Below are 24,998 nucleotides of genomic sequence, written 5' to 3'. Positions count from 1 at the left end.
CACTGTCACCGGGTGTCTCAGAGACGAACTCAGCCACAACAGCAAATCAGCGTCATTATTGCTCTGATCAGAATGAATCCATCTCGGGCGACCGGCCAATGATTAATGATCGATTGTCCATCGGCCGGGAATTTCATTTGACTCTGATCACTTTGCTCGTCTGCCGAAACGTTACTCTCTGCCGCCGTGTTTGTGTATCCAGTTGAGCGACGCATTCATTGTCATTAGCTCCGACCCTGCATTCGTGTGCAAGCTTCGATACTGCAACTAGGATAATACCAGGAACATTGGCTTTGCTGTGAATCTGCTCAAACTCCTGCTTAGCCGGCGACACAGAAGGAGTCCATCAGGTCCTCATGGAAAGCACGTCTACACAATCGCCGATATTGAAACTACTTGCGTCAGCAAGCCAGATATCCCAGGGCGCCGAAGCAGCAAGTTCGATCGTGTCTCTTTCATAGATCGCTCTGACGGCATTCCTGTCATGCATTCCTATTGTGCTGTTGATTCAGAAAATATACAAGGCGCAGCTCCATCCGGACCCAACATATTCGGATCCAGGTGCGAAGACGGGCCATGAAGCGTGCTCAGAGCCCGTGCTGCTGAAGTATCGCTTTCATAAGCATTACCGCCATCCATTCCTCGATGCATCGCTCACGAGGTCGAGAGTCGCGGGAGAGGCGCGTGCGCTGATGAAATGCATGCGGTGAAGTAGTATCTTTCTGAGCATATGGTGTAATCCCTGATGGAAGTGCCTGCGGTTTCAGACATGGCGTGAATGTACCTGGCATCCGGATGGTCGATGCCGTTGAAGGCGTGTTGGGACTGGAGTGGATTGACGGCAAGAGCATTAGGTTCCTGCTGGGCGGTGGTGCTGAAGGGGAAGAGGTAGCCGAAAATGAGATTGAGGAGACTGAGGATCTGGAGGAAGCGGAAGATCCCCTGTCGCAATACGGTGTAAACGCAGGTATGTGTATAGTCATGAGCTATACTTCGGGGCTGGCTTAAAAAGACGGATTTAGACACTGTTATGCATATGATTGGTACGGAGATCGCTAATATGCACCAAGCAGATGTTGTTCACGGAGACCTCACGACATCCAACATGATGCTTCGACATCCTTCCGCCTCTAAGGGCGGCGAGCTTGTACGGATTTCCTGCTGACTTCTACCTTACACATACTCACTTGACAACTGAGGTACTAATTGACTTCGGGCTGGCCTACACGTCGACCTTAGTAGAAGACAAGGCTGTAGACCTCTACGTATTAGAGCGCGCTTTTGCATCGACCCATCCCGCATCGGAGCCACTCTTTGCTTTGGTGTTAGGGGCATACCAGGCGAAAATGGGGAAGGAGTGGAAGGCGATCTCGAGACGATTGGATGATGGTACGTCGGCTGTCAGCTGCACAGTAAGATGATCTGACCGGCTGACTGCTAATATGATACAGTACGTCTAAGAGGCCGCAAGCGCAGTATGGTTGGATAGGTCTAGTCCACGCTGACGGCTAGTAAATCTGTAATAATGCACCACGAAAATGGTCAATCGCGAAGATCATCTGTTGCAGTAGCTCTGTAAGTCCCTTCGTCCATGTCAATACATTGACATTACATTTGATATGTCCCTTCGACTCCGCTCCTCGAGTTTCAACGCTGCTTACAGGTGAACTTTCAAAGTTCTTCTATACAGAGACGCGAAATATATACAGCTGTACTGAGGTGCACATATCGTCAATTGCAACACTCAATTGGACCACAGCGTCTGTCGGGGATGGAAGCAGTGACGGTCTCAATGCTGGAGAAATTCATGCCATAACATTGCAATAACAATTGTGCTGGTGTCGGCGGCGCGCTTCATGACTCACCGTATCATTGTCGGTAGTTGAAAAGCATTAATCTGAACGCACTAAGCGCCAACTGAGCGTTTCAACTTTTCCTGTGGGCGCCGGCTAAATAGGGTTCCCAAATAACATATCGTCAGTTGTGTAGATCTTTCTGAGATTCGGGGATTAATATCCTATCGAAGGGTGAGGATCGTAACTTATAGGTCGTCACTGTATACGTAGATTTAGCCTAAATGGTGGCCCATCTGTGCCGCGTCTTATCTCGGATCTATTCCAGATTTGCCTCCGAGTCCGATCTTGATCGCAAGCTGAACCGACTTGTTCCAAGTTGCAAGCCATATATTCAGGCAACAAGCTCGACATGTATTCTGCTCAATATTATCGTCTGTACGGATTCAATAATGCTCATCGAATTATCGGCGCCATCAATCAAGGCTCTGCCTCATGCACTACGTGCCTATCTCGGGCATCGATTGATGCCACGCAGCATGCGGTGCGCTGCTTGTCTCGAGCTAGCATACGATGTCCCCAGCAGGTCAACTCGTTCGTGTGGCAGTCGGTGCAGCGGGCCTGGCTGGCGATCTAGGCGTACCCTACATTGGAGCAGTGGCAGGCACAATAGAAGGGATTCAAAACTGTTGCGAGAAAGTGTCCGTACACAAGGTTCGTCAACTGCATACATTCCACCGGCTCTGCTCTGAAGCTATTCTATTTTCAAGAAAGACAGTCAAACATTGTCTCGAAAGATTATGACACTTATTGAAGTTCTGCGCGCGAATTCTGACAACGCAGAGGCTGAGGAACTGCGCGCGGTTGCTGATGAGATGACTCTGTAAGTCCCGGAGACTGCCATGAAACTGATGCTTATTTGCTATCAGAACGTTGGAAAGCATTCACAATCGAGTCAGCAAATGGGCTCAATACAATCGCGTCGAAGCATTCTGTAGGCATACTTACAGTTGCATGACATTCGCTTACCAGTTGCGTAGGCAGAGACGGAGAAATCGGCGATGGTCTTCGAAAGTGCAATGCCGAGATCGACAGCCTGATCACGAAGTTTCAAGTACGTTACGCCTCTCTTCTAGTGTTTTCACGGCTTAGCTTAGCAAGCAAAGGTGACCACTGCATTCAGTGTGTCCAATTTGCAGATCAAGCTGATGGAAATCGTGAAGATGAATCACGAAGAATTGAAAGAGTTCAGGACAAGCCACAAAGAAGAGATGCGACAGTTCACAATGCACTTCCTGAAGAGCAAGCAGCAGTTGGAAGAGGCTGCGGCTTTACAGCGAGAAGGGCGCCCTGTAGCAGAACGAATGATGGAACAGGGTCAACTGGTAAGTCAAGCGGACCTTGACCTTCCAAATTCACTCATTAAGGCACTTTCGCAGTTGTTGCAAGAAAGCGGACCCTCTGTCGGGTCGAATCAATCCAGGGCTCATTCTCTGACAAATGTGGAATACACAGCTTGTCAGCAAGGGCTGGTTACGCTCCAGCGCCTTGCAGACATCCTGCCAACTCTGAAAGACTTGAGTGGACAGGTGACAAAAGTCGGTGACTTGCCCGTAAACAAAGGTGGCCATACCCAGGTGTGGGAAGGACTTTTGTTTGGAGATATCGCGGTTCGTTGTCTGGCAGATGATGAAAGATATGTCATGTCACTCACTACCACTGGCAGGTTGCTTTGAAGGCTTTGCAAGGTGTTGAGGCCACACCCGGAGCCAAGGCTGTCAGTCTGTTGTCTGCTAATTCTATTCAATGGCCAGACTGAGTGCTTTTGCTAGCGATTCGAAAATGAGATTGTAACGTGGTCGAAATTGAAGCACCCTAACATTCTTCCACTCTATGGCATCGTGTCCGATTTAGGTCCCTTTTTGCATACAGTACGTCGTCGTTGCTGTTCGTCACGCGCAATAATGACCATAAACGACTTGTGTGTAGGTCTCACCTTGGCGTAGACAAGGGGATGTCAGAGAGTATGTATCTTCTCATATACGGCTGTCACATCCTCAGCCAGTCTCTAGTTATACCAGAGCCAATCCCGAGGCCAATAAATCACGTCTCGTGAGTATTTTCGGGCCACTTTGCTTTTTAAAGTCTCAATTAACACGTCGCCAGCTTCATGGTGCCGCGAAGGGCCTAGCGTATCTTGACGCTCAAGGAATAATTCATGGAAATGGTAATCTTAAGTTTTTTTAAGTGTAACACGCGTTGATTCTCGCACATTGTCGTTCCAGTTCGATGTGTAAGTCCTGTACATGTTTATTGCTGATGGATGGTCTGAGAACACCCGCAGGCCAACATGCTAGTTACTGACGAGGTTCGTGACTGGGCTCCTAGTCATCATCTTGCAAGCTTAACAAGTACCTCAGGGAGATGCATGCATATGCGATTTCGGAATGTCCCAGGTAATTGGGGAGATCACCCAGACACCCTTTTCGGCGACTGCGACAAGGACAGGGTCGACGCGATGGCTAGCGCCGGAACTCGTGTTCGACACCAAGATGCTTGGGCCAAACGACAAGTGCGACGTGTGGTCGTTCGGCATGTCCATGCTCGAATGCTACGGATCGCGCGACCCATTCGCAGAGCACAAGCGCGATGCACACGTCATCAGAGCTCTCGACGCCAAAACACATCCAGTCAGGCCGCAGAATTTGCCGGAGCCGAGCGATGCGCTTTGGAAGATCATGACGAACTGCTGGGCATGGGAGCCTCATGATCGTTTGACAATGAGGGAGGTGGTCTCGCAGATGCAAGAGATTATGCCGCAATTGCATTGACGATCATGATAGCTATGTTCTACAACCGTTCCGGGACATTGTCAAGGATACGATCTAGTAGCCCTGCTGACAGGCTGTATGTATGAGCTGGTTTAGTTGGATAGCAATGTAGATGAGGAGCTCCTAGGAAGGAGGAAGCAGTCTAGTGTTTCATGCACGCAATCATCTCGTTTCCCGATATTGCAGGATTCTCGATCTCATCACCTAACGTTAGAAAAACGCAGCCTGGCGTATGCCCTCGGTAATGATGCTGCATCGAAGTCGTTAATATTTGGCCTGACAAGTAGATAAATGCATACAAGTGCCAGGTCAAAGGGGAACGGAAAAGCTCAATACCGAATCCTCAAGTCGCATTGAGACAATTGAAGGACGCACAGCCCCTTCCGTCTCGAGACTTGGCACTTGGCCAGCGCATTCTTAGCACCAAAATTTGCCCATGATCATGGAGAACACTCATATGCATCAGAATTGCAATGCAGAATATTGAGAGCTCACGTCCACTGACCCTTGAATGTAGCCTGAAGTTGTCACCTTCGACTCGACGCTGCCGGCCAGCTTGTGCCAGCGCTAAATTGTCTAAAAATGTAGGCTTTCTGAAGAGAAGCATTTGTTAGCCCGTCAGCTTTGAGCACAAAGCGACAAAGTGTTTGAAACGGAGAAATGCTACACAAACGGGAAGCGCTAGGGACCTTTCCCGAAGTTTGCGTCGCCTACATTAATCCCGTATCCCAGAGACACGTCAAAGAACCGCGTTGATCTCGTTCCCCCCTGTTTGATTTTGCAGCAGTGAGCCACCATACATGGGGGGTTGTTTCAAACGCGCCGATGAGCGTGACCCACCGCGAGCATAGATCGTGATTGAGGGGCTGCCTGGTCAGAGCTGTCACAAACGTCAAGGCTTACTGCAGATCAACGTCAGAAATTCGACGTTCAACCTTCAGCCTGAAATCAAGCATCGGAAGTGTCATGAAAGCGAGCGTAAAGTCAGCTACCTTGACGCAGGATGCCACAGCGATGCACTATTAGAGACTAATAGCCATGAACTTAGGCGCCGCCGGCCACGCTGGCTGCCGTACGGTTGTCTTCATCGCGAGCACCTCCGCTATCCAAACCTCCGTGTCAACGACTGGCCAATATCCCAATGTCTGCTATCCACACTTTTTGTCCCGCACATTCTACCGCGACGTCTCCCACCGACTCGTGTACTGTCCATGAAATACCATCGACTTCTGGAAGAAATCGTGAATGCCATGGAGTTCTAGAGATGGGTACGAAATGTCGACAGGCACGAACAGGCCTCTGCTGGACATGGAGAGGATTACGAACAGAGGACACGGCTCGTATGTTTCCTGTCATATTTCAAGCACGGGCCAACGCGGCAGCCGAGACCACCCATCTAGACGAACGGATCGTGGCAATCGCTTCTGCATCCAATTCCATCCCAGCCACGTCACAGCAGCATTGACAGCCTCTACGCGGATTCTGCGAAAGGCCCAACTGAACCGTGCCGGCCGGCTTGCAGATGCAGAAAGATCGCGTCGCCGAAGAGACAGCCATGTTAAACGAGCCAGATGTGCCTTCTGTCCATGCGTGTGCGGGAACGCGTTTTTCTCCTTCACCCTAGTCGAGGTCCGCGCAGTCCAACAAACGACGGTCGGCCACCATGCGTACGGAGCGATGCTCTAAAATCTGGCAGGACATCGGAGACGATGTGATATCTCCGCCTACTCCTCTCGGAGTCAAAGCTGTCCGCAGGTGGCCACGGATGTGGATGGCCCGGGATACGGAAGACGCTACTCTTTGAGGACGGTTCCACAGCATCGACACATCCGCAGTGTACAGGACCGCGGACCACGAGACTATTATTTTCTTGTGCGTTATGTCGTGTCCGCGGTGAACATCGGCAGATCGCCCTGCCTCGTCGTCCACACGTCCGCACTGTCCACGCTGTTCTCGCACTCACGCCCCGCCGCGACCACCCTGTCGCTCGAGTCTCCATTGTCAAAGACCACCCAAGACGTGCTGCGCAATTGTAGCCTACCGCAAGGACAGGGTACTTCAATGCGGATGAAGAGGTGGTGTACGTCAGCCGTGAAGGTGTGTTCGACACCGCCGTCACAACTGGAGCACGTCTCCATATCAGTAGATGTCTAATCTGTGTAAACTCAACATAGACATCCTCACCATCGCGACAAACCGAGTCAGTCACCGAGCAGTTACGCTTCTGGCGATGTGGCCGTTCGATGTCCATTTGGCGAAACAGACCAGATTCAAGACGTCGTCCACGAATCTCCGGTAGGAGACTCCGTGCTCCTCTCCCACCGCAAGATCCGGCAGCTCACTACCTTCGAGACGTTGGGCATAATCCGGCTGCCAACGAACGCCGACTATGGAGGGAAGCCAAAGAAATTAATCCTTTGCGGCCGAAGTGTGGGTATTCAATTGTGCTTAGAACCAAGTCCGCGAACATTGTCCAGGATAACACTTTCGCCGAGTAGAGCCATAGGATACCGAATACCCGCGTATACAGCGATGTGTCGAGATCCAAGCGCAATGGCATCATGCTCGGCGGTCGGACGCTTAATGCAAAGCTCAGCGCATGCGTTCCTTCGCGGAGAAAAATTGCTCTCACTCACAAGATGAGTCGGCCAGTCTGCGAGTCCCCGACAATGGCGCGGGCACGCTGCATACTCCGCACTTTGCCGCTATCATTTGTTCCAGCCTCATCTGCGACTTTGCGACTTTGCGACTCGATCCTCGTCATGCTCCCCACCTCATCGCGATCAGACATACCTATAGCTTGGAGGCCCATTGGCTTATACGTCGCTTCAATATCTCGCACGATCGCTGCAATCCTAGCATCTCAATACGTTGGTTGCATCGATGTCAAGGCTGCTCACATCATATCCGTGACGGTCAGCCCGGACAGCTTCATGGGGGCGGATGGCGTAGAGTGCGTGGGTCAATGGGAGCCGCAGATACTGACGCCAAGTCAGTTCTGCGGTCCTACGCGGGCCATCCTGTCAACAGATCTGCACGCTTTTTGGCTGCTTCCGCGCCTGCCACGTCTCGTATGAATGCTGCCACTGTATGCTGGGGAGCCTAACTGCGGACGAAGTGACCACTGCTTATGACGACTTGATCAACCTCTGAAACCCAGTAGATGCTGACCGCCCTCGAACAACGTCTAAACCTTGACCTGCCGTTGAAAACCTGGTTGTTTCGACAAAGCACCTGTTCTCCTTCATGCAGCTGAAAATATGGGGACTCCCTGCACGACATCGTAATTTCTTTCATAAAGTCATCGCTGTCTTTCACATGCCGGCGTCGGCTGGCAATACGGCGAACAACGTGCAGATCGGCCCCGGAGCGGCATTGAGGGCGCGTCGGTCCGTTGAGGTGGGAGAAGCTGGAGGGATGATCGCCACACCCGTTCTCCAACACTCGGCGCCACGCGTCGATCGCATCGCAACCAGCTGGCGGCATCCTCGGAAACTATACGCGGGTTACTCGCCGTGACGGGTGACGGACACCTGGAATGTGCCGGGAAATGTCGCGGATTTCAGTCGGCTGGTGCGCTGATATGCCACATGCGGATAGTGCTATTATAGCGACAAACCTATCGCGCCAATGCGGTCGAAAATGGTCAAAATGTAATGGCCGTTGTTATCGGTTCGCATGCTAGGCGTCGTTCACCGGCCACACATTTATCGCGGTGCCGCTGTCGAAATACGTGGGTAGTGGCGGCGAATTCCATGACTGCACCATACGTCGACCCACGCATGTGCTCAGTCAACGAGGATTTGATTGGCAGCAAGGCAACGGACGAGTCGCATGCTGCCCAGTCGCGAGCATATATGCGCCATTCCTATTGCCTTGACGCATTGTCTCCGTGGTGACAGTGCTGAGCGACAGAATTGTACCTGTCGAGAAGCTCGCGCGTAGTGATCACCATGTCTCTTGGGTTCTTGGTACAGGCCATACACAGACATGCATGCGATGGCATAGGGTGCACGTAATACGCAGTCGTACTCGATGGAGTCTTTGAATATCTGCAACCGGAGACAGCGTCAAACCACGCTTGATGGACATTCAGCGGTCTTGTCGTGCCTCCATTAGCTCATGGCGAGCTGTCAGGAGAACCACACATACTGAAGCTGCTACGTCAGATGGAATGCACGAAGACACATCCGCTCGTTGCAGGTCGAGCGCTTGAAGACGGCGAAGAGGTGATTCTTTAATGGCAACGTGTCGTGTGTCCGATGGGACGGTCCATCAAGCTACAGTGGTTCCCTGGTCAGGGATGAAGCATCGTGCCTCTCCATGGATATTATCCGTCATGACTTTGGGCATCATGGTGGAAGGGCAAAGAAAGAGCGCAGACCGCTTTGTCTGAAGCTCCGGCTCCTGGTAGAATGTCCGCAGGTAGCATCTCAACTTGAAGAATGGTCAGAGCAGTGGACGAATGTTGTCCTCGAAGCCTGTTATGTCCTGCGGAACTTCACTGTATTGTCCATTGTCGCATAATGGAAACGTGAGGCCCTCGTCCCTCGATCATCTCTAATATGCTCGCCCCTGCGACCATCTTCATCCGCCCTCCGCCTCCCTCGAAGCTTCTGCACAAGATGGTTACACCATGCGAACAATCGTGTGCTGGTAGCAATGTTCGGTGTCTGCATGATCCGTGACGGTCGGCACTATGGTGGACTGCTGGGAGCCACAAAAGACTTGCATTTTCGCGTCACTGTCGACCTAAACGGGTTTTGAGGGCTTCCACATGACGAAAAACGAGCAGCGCAGATGTCAAAGGTGAGAACGCGGCCGACATGGAGCATCTTCGCTGTGCAAAATCGCATCGGCTGGCGCGTTTACGGCACCAGCGCCAATCCCATTCAATCCGATGCTTTGGAGACGCGACGTCGCTGAGTAGCGGGCTCATCTTGCCTCGCGGAGATGAACATAGGTTGACACTCCACAGTCCAAGCCAGCGAATATCAACTTTGCCTCCGCACGCATCTTCGCTCAAGAGGTTAATCCCCGGACTGCAGATCCCGCTGTGATCGCAACATACCCTCTTGTCCGCCTCGGGACCGACGTGACGTTGACGGCGCAAAAATTCATATGCTCACTCTTTGCATGCATGGAATGAGTCTTAACTCAAAGGCGATATTCCGCCACTCTGGATAGGTTCCCGGGAGGCAGGAGAGGCATTTGTCGACTGTCGCCGTACTCAGCTCATAATTCCCGCTTTGTTCGTTCCTTGTTCTCTCATCGCATGCAAAGTCAAGGGCAGCAAGCATATACATATTGTCCACGGTGAAATACAACCTCCGGAAGCCCGCAAGGGACATTCCATCTGAAAGTTCGTACAGATGATTGTATCCAAGGAAGTCGCACAAATATTGTACAGGTAGAAAGATGAACATCTATGTTACATCCATGACTAGCGACCGACGAAAGCACTATCAACAAGCAAGATGAGCAGGAGCATAGATGGAGAACAGATCACCGTGTCGTAGCGTTGTGTCCCTGAGAAAGGATGTAAATCATAGTTCGTGCTATACATAATTAATTGTACAGTCATGTACCTTGTCCAGATCATCCAGATTTGCCGTGGCCGCTGTGGATGCCCTCACCCATCCGTCCAGGTTCGATACGCATGTCCCTGCGAGCGTCCATCATCTGGGTTGCCATATCAGGACCCCTCGATGGCGGCTTTGGATAAGCCTGCTGATACGCCGTGTGGTAAGGGTGATGAGCGGTGCCGATGGGCATTTGCCCCTCATGACGCGGAGCAGGAACCATGTATGGCGCTGCGTACTGAGGGTACGGAGCAGTAAAGACCGGATAGTAGGGCGCTGGTGGGTATCCAGGGGGAACCTCCCCGTCCTGCCCGTTTGAGTGGCCAGTCGGCATCGGCTGAGGCGCAGGAATCGGGGCGTAGAACAGTTGCGGGACGTAGACGGGGGTATCGCCTGCCTTGGGAACATGGGACGCCGGGTATTGGCCATAGAACGGGGGATACGGCGCGACGTAGGGGATCGGCGGAGTGGCGCTGGTCGCCGCAACGGCAGGCGGGACGCCCATGCCAGGCTGCTGCACGCTGACCTCGACAGGCTGGTCGGTGGTGCTAGCTGCACGATCCGTATAATGGAACGCGCATGAGCACAAAGGATATCGTCAGTTCCACATGCATTACAACGCACTTGAAACAAGATCCTACATACGTTTTCCATCGCGCTTCTTGTACGGCCCTCTCTTGATCCCTTTCTGCCTTTCTTTCCTCTGCGAATCAACGCACTCCTCCGCGATGCCGTACTTGACACAGCGGAGGCAAGGGCGAGCGTCGTCGCATTTCTTGCACGCCTTCTGGCAGTTGGTGCACGCGTTCTTCACCTGCCTGCGCTTCGTACGCGGTGGCTGAGTGGGCACGATACCAGCAGGGAAGGGATACATGTGCATGGGCATGCTGGAGTACGAGATGGGATGCATAGTCATTTGAGGCTGCACAACATCAGAATGACTGCCAGGCTGCTCTTCGCCCTCTGGGCTATGATCAACCATTGCGCGCGCTGCTGGCGACCAGGAGGAGGGGGCGCGGTGGAAGGACGGAGGATAACAAGCAGGAATGGTGCGCCCTAAATGAAGCCTTCGCAATTGACGCCTTTTGTGAACACGTGTTGAATGGGAAAGCTTATAGTGCGAGGCTGCGAGCTTGCCCCTGACCGTAGTGCCGGTATCAACGCCGCCGAGGCGTCTGTGCACTGGAGAACGGCAGGCATGTCGTGGTCAATGCGAGAGCCACAGAGAGAGAGTAGCTCACGGTGTTTTGGCTGGCTTGTTCGCTGAGCTGTGGGGTGGTGGACGGTGACTCCGACTCAAAGCGGAGGCGGAGGCGGGAGAGGAAATGCGGCGACACGATCAGCCTACGGATCGCTCTTATTCTGGTATGCGCCGGGCGAGCATTGATAACCTGTTTTTTACGTATCTGCCCAATGTCTCATCGCGTACAACTCCGCGGCGTTGCGATGCTCACGCACGACCATCGAGTGTGACGCCGGCCGACGCCTGCACGATGAGCGCGACGATAAGTGTGGAAAGACTTCCGTTCTCGCGAGACTGATGTTCGCTCTTCTCTGCACTTCAAGGCCTCATGTTTCACTAGCCAAAACCCAGGTTCCAAGATACGTATGTACCAGGCCTCAACCTGCCCGTTCCTTTGTGCTAATTTTGATGAAATCTAGTGCAGCCAGCTCGCTTCTGTGCTGTTCCAAGCGACCCTGGAAGAGCGTTAACCTTGCTTGGGGTCACCCGATGCTGTTATCGGCGAATGCCATTCATTTACAAATGACCTTTCGCTGCTCTTCAATCCGAATCCGGCCCGCATTCAGTCATAGGCGGCGTCCGCCGTCTACGCAATCTTTGAGTGCCGCTTCCACGAGCTGATTGAATTGCTTCACGCAAAAGCACACGAGGAGCTCGCAGTCGTGCAACCGCTAGCCAGCTGTTGAATTTGCCGATAGGTAGACGGACAGCCAAGTTCACCAGGTGCCCGGCGTTCTACGTAGTCCTCATGGGGTGGTGCTTGGGCAGAGCGTGTGTGACTACAAATATCAATGCGCCGTGCTGCTGCGCTGGTTCTGCTCTCGTAAGCTGACAATCCTTCTGCTCCGCTCTTATCTCATTCATTCTATGTTTCGGCTGTGCCCGTTGAAGCTGCGCAACTGATGGCCCATCGGTGTTCAAGCCGTACCTTGCCTGCTTCGAGCTCGCACGTCTTCACACCATGTGTGACGACTGACGTCCCCGTGACATGCAGATCACGGTGGGCGTCGCATTTACGAATTTGAAATATCCTTGCAGCCGCCTCGAAGTTGTGCATAGAATCTGTAGTTCACCCGATTGCGGCGCTGAAAGCACTCTGTACGCACGTGTGTGCTATGATGAAGCGTTAGCTCGAGTTTCGAGTGGAAGACTGCAAGTGCGCGGAAGAATAAAGTGAACATGGCGAAGGCCGAGGGCCAGGTTTTAGGCGCTGTGACTGGTAAGTTCGTGACCTTGTGGTCACGGCTTCGTGATTTCACGGCGGTATATGGCACATCTCCGAGGACAATCAGAGTCTTGATGCAGTACGAACGCTGACTCGCTGATTGCAATAACGTTTACCTGGCTCGACTGCGCGATTTACGCGGCGCTTCGAGTGGACAAACGCCGTCCGCGATAGCGAAGATGAACTCGCAAGCAAAGCCGCGATCCTCCCTCGCCTTTTCGCCCACTGATAGGCTTCTTCCTCTGTTCGGGCCGCGACTTGGCTGCATCAATGTCCAACGCCAGGATAGTGTAGAGCAACTGCAGTTGAAGACACCTACGCTGATTGTTGCTACGTCGCGCGGTGTCGTACCTCACTTGTCCAGGGACCATGTCAGACTGACCAAAGCCATCCGCTGGGTGCATGTCCCTTTCGAATCATTGTAAGAACTGTTCCTTCATGGTCATCGTTCGGCTGCTGGATAACTCCACGCCATGCGGGCCGTAAGTTCGAACTCTCATGAATTGCGTGATTGTCCAGCCTGGAACGCTTGCCTCCTGTGCTGATGTTGCAGCCGGGGTCACATCCGCTCCACAAGTTCCTCGGTTACGCATCGTCCGAGCATATCGTATCGATGTCCGCAAGAGATCCCTTTGACGGCAGAGGTATGCCTCCAAACGGCAAAGATCACATATCAACTTACTGCATCAGAGGCGTGCGCAAGGCCAGTGTTCATGTCGACCGTGTTTCTATTACGTCAAGCTGATAGCCGATGTAGCTGTCCTCCTCTGCATGGCAAGAATATACCGATATCTGCAACCCGGATGCCGTCGTCCCGCTATCGGACACACCGTTCACAACACCACCTCAATCACAGAAGCGTTTGACTAAAAGTATTGAACGATCAGTAACCTGGCTCGCAGACCTACTCAAATACCGGGCCAAGTCTCAACCGTACCAGATGTTCAATGCAGCGCCACTCTACCATGCTGCTAGCAATGTGTTACTTCACATGGCCGGCGGTGTCAGTTTGCAGGCACGCAAAGCATTCGCTGAAAATCTGGTGGAGAGTCTAGATGAAAGGGACATTGAGCAGCTTCGACCATTCCATCGACTCGACGACGGCGTTGCAGGATATGTTTTTGATCTCGCCCCTCTTCGCACGGCCCTGTCGCCCGGTCTCTCCAGTATTGTGCGCGGAGTCAGCGACAATCTGGGTCCGCAACCTGATCTCAGCGAGACGCCGTCAGAGCTGTCGAAACTTTTGCAGGCGTCGCTCCGTCCTCTCCCTCCCAACAAGCCTCGGTTCATCAACTCTGCAAAATCTCCACATGAAATGCTCCGCCTGATGCGAGATGTCGGTATCGATCTGTTCGATGCTCATTGGGTGCAGCGGGCTGCAGACATCGGCATAGCGTTAGACTTCCAGTTCCCAATCCCTCAATATCCTTCGGAATCCGCATCCGCCGGCGGCAATATCCAATGTGCTGCGCCCAAAGTCCGAGGTGGGGGGAAATTTGATCTGGGACACAATCTCTACCACACTTGCTACTCGCATGACCACTCACGGCTCGCTTCAAGCTTTCTGGATGGCCTATCGCTGCAAGGAAAGTCTGACAGCGTGGCGGTTCCTGAGGGCTCCCACAGCATCTGTCCATGCGGAGCATGCTCTCCGATCCGTCCCTCGGCAATTGTGCGGCACAGTATTGTCGACGACCTCTCTTTCTCCGACGCTCCGGAGTCACCACATACGTCACAGTTCCTGCCACCCTATGCACGATCATACATACATCACCTGTTGCACACCCACGAGATGTCGGCACACTCGTTGCTTGTCATGCACAACCTCTCCATTCTGGATGCTTTCCTCACAGGTGTGCGCGAGGTCCTTGCCCGCTCGGATGACGACAAAGCATTCATCAGAGAGATGGAGAAATTTTGTGATATGTATGACGAAAGTATGGTCGTCTTTGATGAGGGTCGGTCACATTGGGTCGAAGTCGAGTTGGCCCGAGGGAAGGGGCGGCTGGCGAGAGAGAAGGTCAAGCAGGCCGAGAGGCCTAGTGTAGGAACGTCAATCGAAACGTAGATTTGCCGTAGATATAATATTTCTGCCTGGCTTGATTTTTGCACAGTTTAGACAAAGTAGAGCTCGTAGTTTCCAATGCTTGACGCTCCTGTTTGGCTGGTCGGGCCATCTGAGATGTCGCAGAGACCAGGCGATGATCAAAGAATCCCATCGGTGTCACCGTGGGCTGCACATGAATTCGTCGCCATATGTAGAGCTTCAAGTCATCGTTATAGTCTTCCTAGTGCCACAGGTTGTAGGCTGGCGTTTGACCATGGGCGCCTGCACAACAGCCGCTCCCTTAGTGATGAGACGCATGCCTACTAGCGACGTCCGTCACCGTGTTGAAACTTGGCCGCCAGTCGCGACCTATCTGACCTTTGTTCTTGCAATATCACGCTAAGTTCGCTTACGAGGCAATACTGTCGAAATCTGCACTGAGCTCAGCACTGTTTCGAGACCACTAGGTTATGGCGAACGCACGAGGAGCATTGGTACGTTCGCGTTTGTGGTGGGCCAATTAAAGCTCATCACGATTCGGTTATAGTGGGACGCTGGCCATGATGAGTCGGTGGAAGTCAATCAGCGTGCTCTAATCGACAAAGTGTTAGCCCGTTATTCCGGAGAGTTTACAGGCATGCTTTCATGTCGGCGATCACGGAACATTAGCTGAAGGATGTCTTGTGGCAGTCTTCCGCGAGCTGCTGCAGAACTCAGATGATGCTGGAGCTCACGCGGTGGAGATTCATTTTGAGACAAAGGAATATATAAACCAAAAATCCGGACAGACGGACAGTGAACCTGTTGTGGACCAGAGGGCCGCTCTGGATCTTAAAGCCGCCTTAGTGAGTTCGACGAAGCTGGTATCTACTCGCCGCTTATTCAACAATGTAATAGGTACATCAATGGACTTTCAAGAACAATGGCATGGTATTCCGAGACGAGGATTGGAACAGACTCAAGAAGATTGGTGAGGTCGTCATGTCTTCTGGAATTCAGCCTGTATTGAGATTGTGCAGCCGAGGGAAATCCGGACGAAGAGAAGATAGGTGCCTTCGGCGTCGGCGAGTAACACGATTCGTTGAGGGCTCATTGTCTACGCAACTGACACGGTCTCTTAGGTTTCTATAGCTTGTTTTCTGTCACGGAAGAACCATTTGTAACTTCGGGAGGTGAGAGACCGAGTTAAAGCCCATGATCACTGATCTTATGTGTTCGCAGGCCAATGGATGGGATTCTATTGGAAAGACAAGAAAGATCAGGTACTACAGCATGCAGGTTTTTGATGACAAAGCCTGACGTCTTAACGTATACAGCTATTTGCTCGCCGAGGTAGATTGCCAGATACATCTAACGACGGATGGACGACCTTCGAGATGTTCCTTCGAGAGCCAGCCCCCATCCCTCGCGCTTTTGATATCACTCGATTTCTCGCATCTTCCATCACATTCATGTCGCATCTATCTGAAGTCAGCATTTACTTGGATGAGAGGCGCATCTCGAGGTTGTCGAAAGTTATTGGAGCCTCGAAACCTATAACGATTCCTAGAGGTCTTAAGACATCGAGTCCTAAAGGAATCATGCAAGTCAAAGAGATCCACACCACTCGTATGTCTTCCACGACTCCTGCCTATTATCCTTCTAATGCCTTCGACTAGCATTGTCAATAAGAGCTGAGGTGTTACTCTGGGTCTACATGGCAGGCAGCGAGGAATCTAGATCCTTGAAGGCATCTTCAAAGTCTGCGCTGACGAATGGACCAACTACATTCTTCTCGTCTCTCTTCTCCTCCTTCACCAGTGGAAGTTCTTCGCAGCGAACTGCAACGCCCGCTCCCGAGCAGAGTGTTGTCGAGCCTGATCCCACGACCACCATTGAATCTAACGTGAAGTTGTCAATATACGCGGCAGGGATTGGTGTCAAACTTGATCAGAAGCTCAAGGCAGACTTGAATCGCGCCACTAAGAAGAACCCGCCGACGAGCCTGCGCATAGAGTTGATTTATGTGAGTGAACTTGGATAGATAAGGATGTGCGCATATTCAAATCTATCCGCGGAGAAAAGACAGGAAAGGATGAGTATGACGCGAGTAAGGAAGAAGACGAAGAGCAGCCGGAAATCACTGGCAGTGTCTTCCAGGGTCTTCGTGCAGATCTTGATGGGTACGATTGTTCAGTTGTTCAGTATTCTCGTGGTCTGACACCACTATATCTGTAGCGCCGGCGCTGCTAGAATCTTCATAGTACGTCTTAGTGTAGATAGTCGACCGGTGCTACTGATTTGTGCTGCTTTCAGGGCCATGCCACTGGTCAAACTACTGGCCTCGCAGGACATATAGCTGCTCGTTTCATTCCGACTGTAGAACGAGAGTCTATTGACTTGATGTAAGTTCGCAAATATTCAATTCGAGGATCGGTTACTCAATGAGGTATGTAGGGACCGTACTGTTGCAGGTATGATATGTTTGCCCATTCTTCTTGTAAGTACCCCTAATCGTATAATGGGTCGCAGTGTGGAACGAGGAGCTACTCTATGCGGGAGGATTTTTAGCTCGCTCCGCGTATGAAATGGAGATGGATACAATACGTAGCCTTTGGGTATCTGCAGCCGAAGGCCCTGCTACCAAGGATCTGAGTTCAGATGAGGCATTGCGGACTTGGTTGCAAGGCCGAGCAGTACATGGGCTGAAATTTTTCACGTTCCATCCGTCCACACCTTCTGCAGTCGTGTCTGCTAAACTCGAGGATGCATTCTTCTCTTGTGCATCCAACAAGCAGTTCGCCATAATATCCACCTCTGGAGTCAAAAATGCAACGGAAGTACGCATACCAGATGCTCTCTTCGCGGACTTCCTCAAGGTACTTCCGGTGCTCCCGGAAGAGGTACTGAAAAACGCCCGCCCAATGGTTGATGTGCTGTGTAGCCGCGGGATAATCAGAAGCATCGAATTCATGGACGTTCTGCAAGAACTGCGTTCAAGACCGCTCACCGAGAATGAGATGCTCGCATGCTTCAAGTGGTGGATTGGTATTCAAGATCAACATGACGCTCAAAGCCTTGAAAGAATACGAACTGAGCTGCTCAACGCTGCAGTGTTGTTCATCGGAGAGGGCGAGGGATCAGGAGGCAAGATTACACCGATATCCTCAATACAAACGTTCTTGGATCTGAGAGGCGCTGGCGCTATCATTCCTGTTGACGGTCCTCTGCCAGCTCATCTATTGCCTGTCAGTATTAGCAAGCATTTCAGTGCGAAGCAGCTATCACTAGCCTTTCCCTGGAAAGAACTAGTGATTCTCAATTGGCTGGAATACATCGTCGGATTGTCTGCCACGGCCTCGTCCGACGTCGAACACGATGTCACAAAGTCAGCTCATTGGGCAGAACGGGTCCTCCAGGTTCTTGCTCGTGCATGGCCCAGTCTGGCCAAGGATACACAGGATCGAGCCATCGAGTTGATTCGGGACAAGGCCTGCGTGCCAACCTCGGCTGGCCTTAAGTTGCCGATGGAAGCTTATTTCCAGAATGCGCATATCTTCCATGATCTTCCGGTTGTCCAATTTCCGTCAAGTGCTCACGTCAAAGGATCACTGGAGAAGCTGTTACAGTCACTTGGGGTTCGTAAACATGTAGATCTTCAAATAGTTTTCGACAGGTACACAGACCATCAGTTATCATTTTGTCCCACTGATGTATGTGTTCTGTAGGATGATCAAGACCGGTGATTGGACAACTGCTGAACTTGTCAAGTATTTGGTTGCTGTGCAATCGATGTTGACGCCAATGGAACATGATCGTCTACGAATGACAGCAGCATTCGCGAAAGAAGGGGAATCTTCCAGCGGTAGTGAGAAGAAGATTGTGCGATTCAAGGCTCGGGATCTTTATGAACCTCTGGATGTCTTTCGAGACTTGCGGCTTCCCCTTATTGACTGGGGCAATCATCCAAAATGGCGGGGCAACTCCGAAGAAGGTCGGTTCTTCTCATGTGCAGGTCGATCGCAGCTCAAGCTGGTTGAGCTTCGCAGCGAAGTTCTTGTTTGACTTGGGTTTGCGTCGATTCCCACCGTTGTCGGTAATCGTACGCCTTGCAGCAAACGAAGACCGGGCTGTGAATCAGGCAGCATTGAGATATCTGCTTGACAATATTATTACGAAGTACACAGACTATGATCCTCGCGCCTTTGCAGACTTCCCGTTCGTACCTGCTATTAAGGGAGAAATCGCGTGCCTAGCCAAACCGCTCGAGGTAAGTGAGAAATCTAGAGCCTCATTACATGATTTATTCACCGAAACGTTCTCATTTAGGTTTTCGCTTCTTTTTGTTGGGCTCAGCTTGGCTTCACTGTTGTAGAATCCAGCCTGAGAATGGAGGCATTAATGAAGCTGAGGATCGACGAACATCCGCCGACATCTGCCTTGGTCAATCTGCTGCAATCTTCCCCACCGACAACAGAATCCACTGCTCGTGAATGGTTTTCCATACTCTCAAGCAGGGTCACAGGTTGGTCGCTCACCTACACACTCCAGGTGCGATCATGTTGAAAAACTGCTGCGATAGATTTCTTCCCGTCTCAACTAAAGGTGTTGTCTCAAATGCCTTTCATTCCCGTCCCAAATTTTGAGAATGGCACGACCCGGATGCTACCTCCAAGCCAATGTTATTTCAGAGGAGCGTCAGATGCCAACTTCCATTCGAGATTATTCGTTTTCGTGGACTTCGGAGCTCAGGGAAACCAGTTTCTGAGTGTTTGTGGTACAAAACATGAGCCGTCCGTCGAAGAGATTGCTGGAATACTGCTGCAAGATCCTCATCGCTTTTATGAGCTTGCAGGAGGTCGCGAGAAGTATATCATTTTGACCTGATGGATCATGCGCATCACTGACTCATGAGCGTTAGCTACCTGATCGAGCTTCGAAACATCGCTGTGAACCATCGCCTGATACCCAGTAGCACACTACTCCGTCTCAAACGCTCGGCGGCACTAGTCGGTTCGATGCGCGTAAAGAAAGTCAAATCGGCGGAGAAAGCGCAAGCAGCGGACGGCTCAGCAGAGCTGGAAGAGGACGACTGGGATTACCAATACGATCTCCTGCCGCCCGAGCAAATTGTGGTAGCGGATGACATGCATGCTTACCAGTTATTCGGGGATTCCATTTTTGCCGCCCCTCAGGAGGATATTCTAGAAGGTAGGCGCGTGGACGCATGCTCCACATATTCATCTCATACTTTCTAAGTGTTCTACATGAAACTTGGGTCCAAGCCTCTGAGTAGTCTGATTCGAGAAGAATATCGAACTACTGCAGAGATCAAAGGTTCTCGCAAGGCGGTTGAGATAAGGTCCTTGATCTTGGAACGTCTGCCTCTGTTCTTGCACGAACATACTCATGGTCGACGAAGAGAATCATATGGCGAGCTCAGCAACGAAAAGAACTTCATCGTGAGGACATTCGGCAAATTGACCGTGATGAAGTCGTTGCAATTTGGCAAAACTCGGTCAGTGAAGACTCAAGATTCCTCTGCGATTGCAAGGCGTGAGGGTCGGGGTCCAATTGAATTATGGCTGGCTGGAAACGACCATGTGGATCTCTATGAGTAAGTGACATAGCTGCACTCTCCTACTGCTGCTGATGTCCTCTTTCAGAGTGGCCACCTCTATGTGCCGGTTCATCTTCGATTCGCCGAAGCCCAATGATGCACTACTATTCATGACCATACTGTCAACAGATCTTAAGGCTTTAAAGCGACGAGGCTATAATGGTCAGGCATTCATCATTAGTGCTCATGAAAAAATGTCGTTGTTTACGCTCATACAGTGGACCGAATTCTTCGACAGCAGAAAGCGCAACGTGAAACGTCCCTCAATTCTCTTAAAGAGAAGCAGAACACAACAGAGCTCGCCTCCCAGACTACAGGGCTAGCACAAGCTCCGCTGAGCGGTGGCGGAACTCAGAGTCAAATACACAGCGCTTCAGAACGAGAACGGACAGAACAACTATTGCAACGCCAATCGATGGCTGCGGACTCTCAAAGCTCGTTAGGCGATGCTCAAGAACAACTTAATGCCAACTGGGCAGCCATGCCAGACACGGCTAAACGAGCGTCGACAGCACAGTCGGCGTTCCGTCAGTCGCTGACCACCTGGGCACGCAGGTTGAACGGGCGTACAGAGCCCTCTGGAATTTCTGGATCTGAATATCCCTCTGGTTCAAATTCACCGGCTAGCATTAGCCGTCCATCTTCACCAGTTTCCACGGGCGCACTTTCGAGTGGGACTTCATATGTCGGTCAACGAGAAAACCAGCCAGATGTCGTTCCCAAGGCTACCATAGGCTCGTATCACATTCTCACCGTTATAGCGAGTCGTTGAATGAACTTAGTCTCTAGCTACAATGATAAATAGCGCTATCAGCGCCTGCAGGCAAGAGAAGAGTAAGGAGCTGCAAGGAAAAGAGAGAATGGAAATGATACGGGAGGAGGCGAACAAAACTTATTGTGATGGTGCCGTGAAAATCACGCTGATTGGTTCGTCGATGATGCTCCATCTGGCGTGTACTAATGTAGCGTTCTGCCGTAGGAGAGATGGGTAATATCAAAGTGTTCGCGTCACCAGGTTCGGAGTGATTGCTTGTCCTAAGCGTGGCTACTGACCTTTGCGTATATCCACAGACGTACCCGACGCAAAGTCAATCATGACAACCAAATCTCAGAGCATCGCGCGCTTCATCTATGTCATCCGCCCCCTCTGCGAGGTGTACAACCTCCCTGATGCCAGTGTCAACATTTATTATGACCTCGCTGGCCACAGGATTGCATTCAATCGAAATTCCAGTTTGTTCCTAAATTTGCGTTATTTCGAGGCGTGGCGTGAGTCATAAATTTATTGCTGTCCCTCAAATCACGTAACATTTCATTCCAGACGATGAGGCTGTCAATAAAGGAGAACTTACAGAAGCATATTTTTCCTGGCACGTCCATTTATACTGAATCCAATCTCCTATCTGACTGCTAAATGTCCCACAGGTTCTTGACTCTGGCACATGAGATTGCCCACAACCTGATTGGACCTCATAACTCGGCACATGAGTTCTATTTTTCCGCCATATCCGAAGCGCACCTTCCTGCTCTGTTGAATTTCCTTCGCGATGGTCATGATACATAGCACGCCCACGGATTCCGGCACCAGATTCCTCTCATGCTTTGTCGAACAGATTGCGCCATAACGTTGACCGATGGATCATGTATTGATGGACTAGTGTGTTTCCGAAGCCCTTACTTTTGGCACTTGGTCGCACGAATTGCATTACGAGTACTCGAGATTACAGATTCAGTCGAGTCAAACCACAACGATTGCCTTATTCGGCGATCCGAGTGCAAGTGGCATCAATCGACGGGCACGCCGCATCGGCGTGTCCCGTCCCCACAACGCAGCCACGCATCTTGAGTGAACGGATCTTCGTACAGCCCATACCATGAGCACCTACGAAGATCTCGAGGGCGGTCAAGAGTACAAGCAGTTCGTTTTGGTCTCCGAAAACGAGATACTGCTCCCTGTCACTCAGCAGGACCGCATTCCGGACCAGAGGTCGAGATATTCGTTCACATGGAGTTGTTCAGCATCCAACTCGCCCTCTCCTTGGAAGCTCGCTCTCGCGTTCTTCGGCGGTGTATTCTCTTGTGTACTGCTGCAGCTTCTAGTCGGCTCTCGCCACTCCTTCATTCCCAATAACGAAGTCATTTCCTCCGACGGTGCCTATGCTCTTGCTCCTCCATATGTCGGGTCTACCGAAGTTCATCCCTTCCCTCCCGCTTCGCCGACCAACATATTTCCAACTCTGTTCCCGACGAACGTTGGGCACGCTGGACCTACACCGACTGGCGCTGAACCAGCTCTCATTGCTACTGCTCCTGCGTATCCAATCCACAGCGGTGCTGCTCATCTTGTTTCTCCTACCTTCGCAAAGCCCAAAGCCAGCAAAGATTTTGATCTGTTCAAACAGTGGGGCAATCTTTCGCCGTGGTTCAGCGTAGACAAACACGCATTTGGAGTCGACTCTGGTCCTGAGGCACCCGAGACGTGTCGGGTCACCGGTCTACACTTGTTACATCGGCACGGTGCCCGTTATCCCACAGGCTGGGGTGAGTGTCTGTCAACAGTCTTCAAAACTCCACGCTTCATTGGTTGTTCGCTCGATTGTCGGCTCCTCTGGACATTAGTTATCCCTTGCAATTATATCTTTTCCAGCCATGTACCCGCGCATGACTCATATTTCTCCCAGCGTCCTTCGGTGGTCCCGCGAGCTTTGCTACTAAGTTGCATGAGAGTGCTGACAAGTGGAATGCCAGTGATAGCTTGTCATTTCTGAATGACTGGTGCGTGTGTGCAGGTATACTTGCGTTGCGGCCTGATCAACCATCTCATCCAGGACATATAAGCTAGGAGAAGAGAGTAAGTATAGCGATAGCATATAATGCAAGTATGCTTATGATAAACAAAATGTAGTCCTGACGCCTTTCGGTCGCCAACAACTCTGTAAGCGATACATACAAGCATATGCACGGTTGCTCATTGTATACGCTCTGTACAGTCGATCTCGGGGTCTCCATGCGGATGAAGTATGGGTTCTTACTCAAGGTGAGTTGTCAATGTTCTCGCTTCCCCAGGACACCTCCGTTTATATCATCAACAGAATTTCACCGAGTCCAACACGGTGCCAGTATTCCGTACTGAATCACAGTAGGTGGAATATGTTTCTGCTCACTACATTCTGGACAATCCTGCGTCCTAGAGACCGCATGCTGGCATCGGCACTCAACTTCGCGATTGGCTTCTTTGGATACCCCTTTGAGGAACAGTACCAACAAAGCGTCACTATCGAGGACCCAGGCGTACGTATCACCCTACATTATATTCCATCTATTCTGATCGTCGTCATCTCGTAGTATAACAATACTCTCGCGCCATACAAGACGTAAACTGTTGAAGTTATAACCTTAGCATTAATATGCTCACCATGTTGATGTTTCAGGTGTCCTAACGCTGGAATCCCATCTAAGGCGGATCGAGGTCTCTATTATGTGCAACAATGGACTTCTGTCTATCTTCAGGATGCTTTAGCCCGCCTCTCCCCGCAACTTACAGGCTTTAACCTGACCATTGAAGATGTGTACACCTTTCAGCAACTGTGCGCCTACGAGGTAGCTCGCACGTATGTGGGCTTATGTGATACATGACTGACTCTTTCTTAGACTGTGGCTATTGGTTATTCTAAGTTCTGCGAATTGTTTACGGAAGAGGAGTGGGAAGGCTTCGACTACGCGTGAGTTGCTCTCCTCTGCTGCTTTGAGCAGAAATTCATGGCCCATTCATTCTAGGATGGACCTGTACTTCTGGTACGACTCTGCATTTGGTGCCCCGCTGGCGAAGGTGTTGGGTATTGGCTACGTGCAGGAACTAGTAGCTAGATTGACTCATATGCCCATCGAGATGCACAATACCTCCACAAACAGCACTCTGGACGATAGTCCTGTCACCTTTCCTTTGGGCCAGAGTTTGTATGTTGACGCCACACACGAAGTAGTCGTGCTTCATGGTGCGTGTGCACATTTCTTCACGAGGGGTGCAGCGGCTTTATGCTTCGTTCTTTTCAGTCATTACTGCATTGAACTTGACTACACTGGCTTCATCTGGCCCTCTGCCTGCCGACCACATACCCTCACACCGCTCCTTTAAGGCATCCTACCTTGCGCCATTCGCGACGAATATACAATTTCAGCGTGTGTATACATTATTCTCTGTGGAACATACTTCCTTACTGAATATCTGCTGATCAACAGTCTTATCGTGTTCGTCGGTTCCCGACCCCCAGATACGCATCATCATCAACGACGGAGTGGCCCCGTTGACGGGCATCAAAGGCTGCCCGGATCAGAAGGACGGAATGTGTCCTCTTGCCACATTTGTAGAAGCGCAGAATGAAATCATACAAGACGCAGACTGGGAGTACGGGTGTCATGGGGACTGGGAAGTCCCTGCTGGCCCCGCGTGGAACACTACGACCGGGTTGCCGCCCCCACGGCGGTAATACACATTCTGTAGTGCATGACCAGCATATCTTCCTGATATCTACGCCGCTGCAGCAGTACCGGTTTGCGTTCATAGACTGGGCTTTTTTGTAGATTACGTTTCGTAACGTATTGGATCTATACCACGAGGAATGTGTTTGTGAGACTGAAACAGTTAACAGTGAGCCACTGAGCAAATAGAGACAATTAA

The 24,998-nt window shown here is 51.3% G+C and overlaps 7 protein-coding genes across 7 annotated transcripts; 5 read left to right on the top strand and 2 right to left on the bottom strand.

Annotated features, from left to right (window-relative positions):
* Positions 1-164: 164 nt before the first annotated feature.
* On the top strand, positions 165-1,914 carry LAESUDRAFT_809389 (uncharacterized protein). Its single transcript, XM_040914138.1, has 7 exons — positions 165-434; positions 513-706; positions 768-967; positions 1,023-1,147; positions 1,200-1,389; positions 1,452-1,575; positions 1,678-1,914. The coding sequence occupies exons 1-6, from the start codon at positions 357-359 to the stop codon at positions 1,487-1,489; spliced, it is 825 nt and encodes a 274-aa protein (XP_040769204.1). The 5' UTR covers positions 165-356; the 3' UTR covers positions 1,490-1,575; positions 1,678-1,914.
* A 271-nt stretch (positions 1,915-2,185) lies between these two features.
* Positions 2,186-4,811, top strand: LAESUDRAFT_720700 (kinase-like protein). Its single transcript, XM_040907868.1, has 14 exons — positions 2,186-2,507; positions 2,564-2,676; positions 2,723-2,787; positions 2,834-2,907; positions 2,960-3,178; positions 3,233-3,463; positions 3,520-3,570; positions 3,626-3,724; positions 3,783-3,817; positions 3,866-3,905; positions 3,960-4,020; positions 4,079-4,086; positions 4,138-4,161; positions 4,214-4,811. The coding sequence occupies exons 1-14, from the start codon at positions 2,367-2,369 to the stop codon at positions 4,622-4,624; spliced, it is 1,572 nt and encodes a 523-aa protein (XP_040769203.1). The 5' UTR covers positions 2,186-2,366; the 3' UTR covers positions 4,625-4,811.
* Positions 4,812-5,943: 1,132 nt separating this feature from the next.
* Positions 5,944-7,030, bottom strand: LAESUDRAFT_271847 (uncharacterized protein). Its single transcript, XM_040901797.1, has 2 exons — positions 6,809-7,030; positions 5,944-6,745 (listed from the first exon to the last, which is right to left on the bottom strand). The coding sequence occupies exons 1-2, from the start codon at positions 6,873-6,875 to the stop codon at positions 6,240-6,242; spliced, it is 573 nt and encodes a 190-aa protein (XP_040769202.1). The 5' UTR covers positions 6,876-7,030; the 3' UTR covers positions 5,944-6,239.
* A 3,192-nt stretch (positions 7,031-10,222) lies between these two features.
* LAESUDRAFT_710955 (uncharacterized protein) lies at positions 10,223-11,188 on the bottom strand (the record flags this gene model as incomplete). The annotated part of the gene is made up of 2 exons (XM_040906806.1): positions 10,223-10,758; positions 10,852-11,188. 2 exons carry the CDS (start codon positions 11,186-11,188, stop codon positions 10,223-10,225), a joined length of 873 nt encoding a protein of 290 aa, XP_040769201.1.
* A 1,572-nt stretch (positions 11,189-12,760) lies between these two features.
* Positions 12,761-14,852, top strand: LAESUDRAFT_671471 (uncharacterized protein). Its single transcript, XM_040905465.1, has 2 exons — positions 12,761-13,377; positions 13,432-14,852. The coding sequence occupies exons 1-2, from the start codon at positions 13,219-13,221 to the stop codon at positions 14,740-14,742; spliced, it is 1,470 nt and encodes a 489-aa protein (XP_040769200.1). The 5' UTR covers positions 12,761-13,218; the 3' UTR covers positions 14,743-14,852.
* A 180-nt stretch (positions 14,853-15,032) lies between these two features.
* On the top strand, positions 15,033-22,065 carry LAESUDRAFT_720694 (uncharacterized protein). Its single transcript, XM_040907867.1, has 27 exons — positions 15,033-15,215; positions 15,269-15,356; positions 15,412-15,566; positions 15,619-15,691; positions 15,741-15,785; positions 15,843-15,893; positions 15,943-15,983; positions 16,038-16,329; positions 16,380-16,726; positions 16,786-16,883; positions 16,939-16,963; positions 17,017-17,105; positions 17,158-17,174; positions 17,233-18,376; positions 18,429-18,694; positions 18,750-18,970; positions 19,030-19,225; positions 19,283-19,568; positions 19,622-19,911; positions 19,960-20,317; positions 20,367-20,482; positions 20,539-21,054; positions 21,110-21,247; positions 21,300-21,335; positions 21,392-21,589; positions 21,642-21,690; positions 21,746-22,065. Exons 1-27 carry the CDS (start codon positions 15,192-15,194, stop codon positions 21,882-21,884), a joined length of 5,298 nt encoding a protein of 1,765 aa, XP_040769199.1. The 5' UTR covers positions 15,033-15,191; the 3' UTR covers positions 21,885-22,065.
* A 66-nt stretch (positions 22,066-22,131) lies between these two features.
* LAESUDRAFT_720693 (phosphoglycerate mutase-like protein) lies at positions 22,132-24,957 on the top strand. The gene is made up of 13 exons (XM_040907866.1): positions 22,132-22,861; positions 23,002-23,095; positions 23,149-23,171; positions 23,226-23,255; positions 23,311-23,357; positions 23,413-23,459; positions 23,512-23,611; positions 23,666-23,694; positions 23,752-23,920; positions 23,972-24,042; positions 24,098-24,315; positions 24,374-24,499; positions 24,560-24,957. Exons 1-13 carry the CDS (start codon positions 22,195-22,197, stop codon positions 24,805-24,807), a joined length of 1,869 nt encoding a protein of 622 aa, XP_040769198.1. The 5' UTR covers positions 22,132-22,194; the 3' UTR covers positions 24,808-24,957.
* The last annotated feature ends 41 nt before the right edge of the window (positions 24,958-24,998 follow it).

The sequence above is a fragment of the Laetiporus sulphureus genome (genome assembly GCF_001632365.1).
Source record: "Laetiporus sulphureus 93-53 unplaced genomic scaffold LAESUscaffold_3, whole genome shotgun sequence".
Lineage (NCBI taxonomy): Eukaryota > Fungi > Basidiomycota > Agaricomycetes > Polyporales > Laetiporaceae > Laetiporus > Laetiporus sulphureus.
Note: the sequence above shows the minus strand (reverse complement) of the source record. Positions and strands in the feature narration are given on the sequence as shown.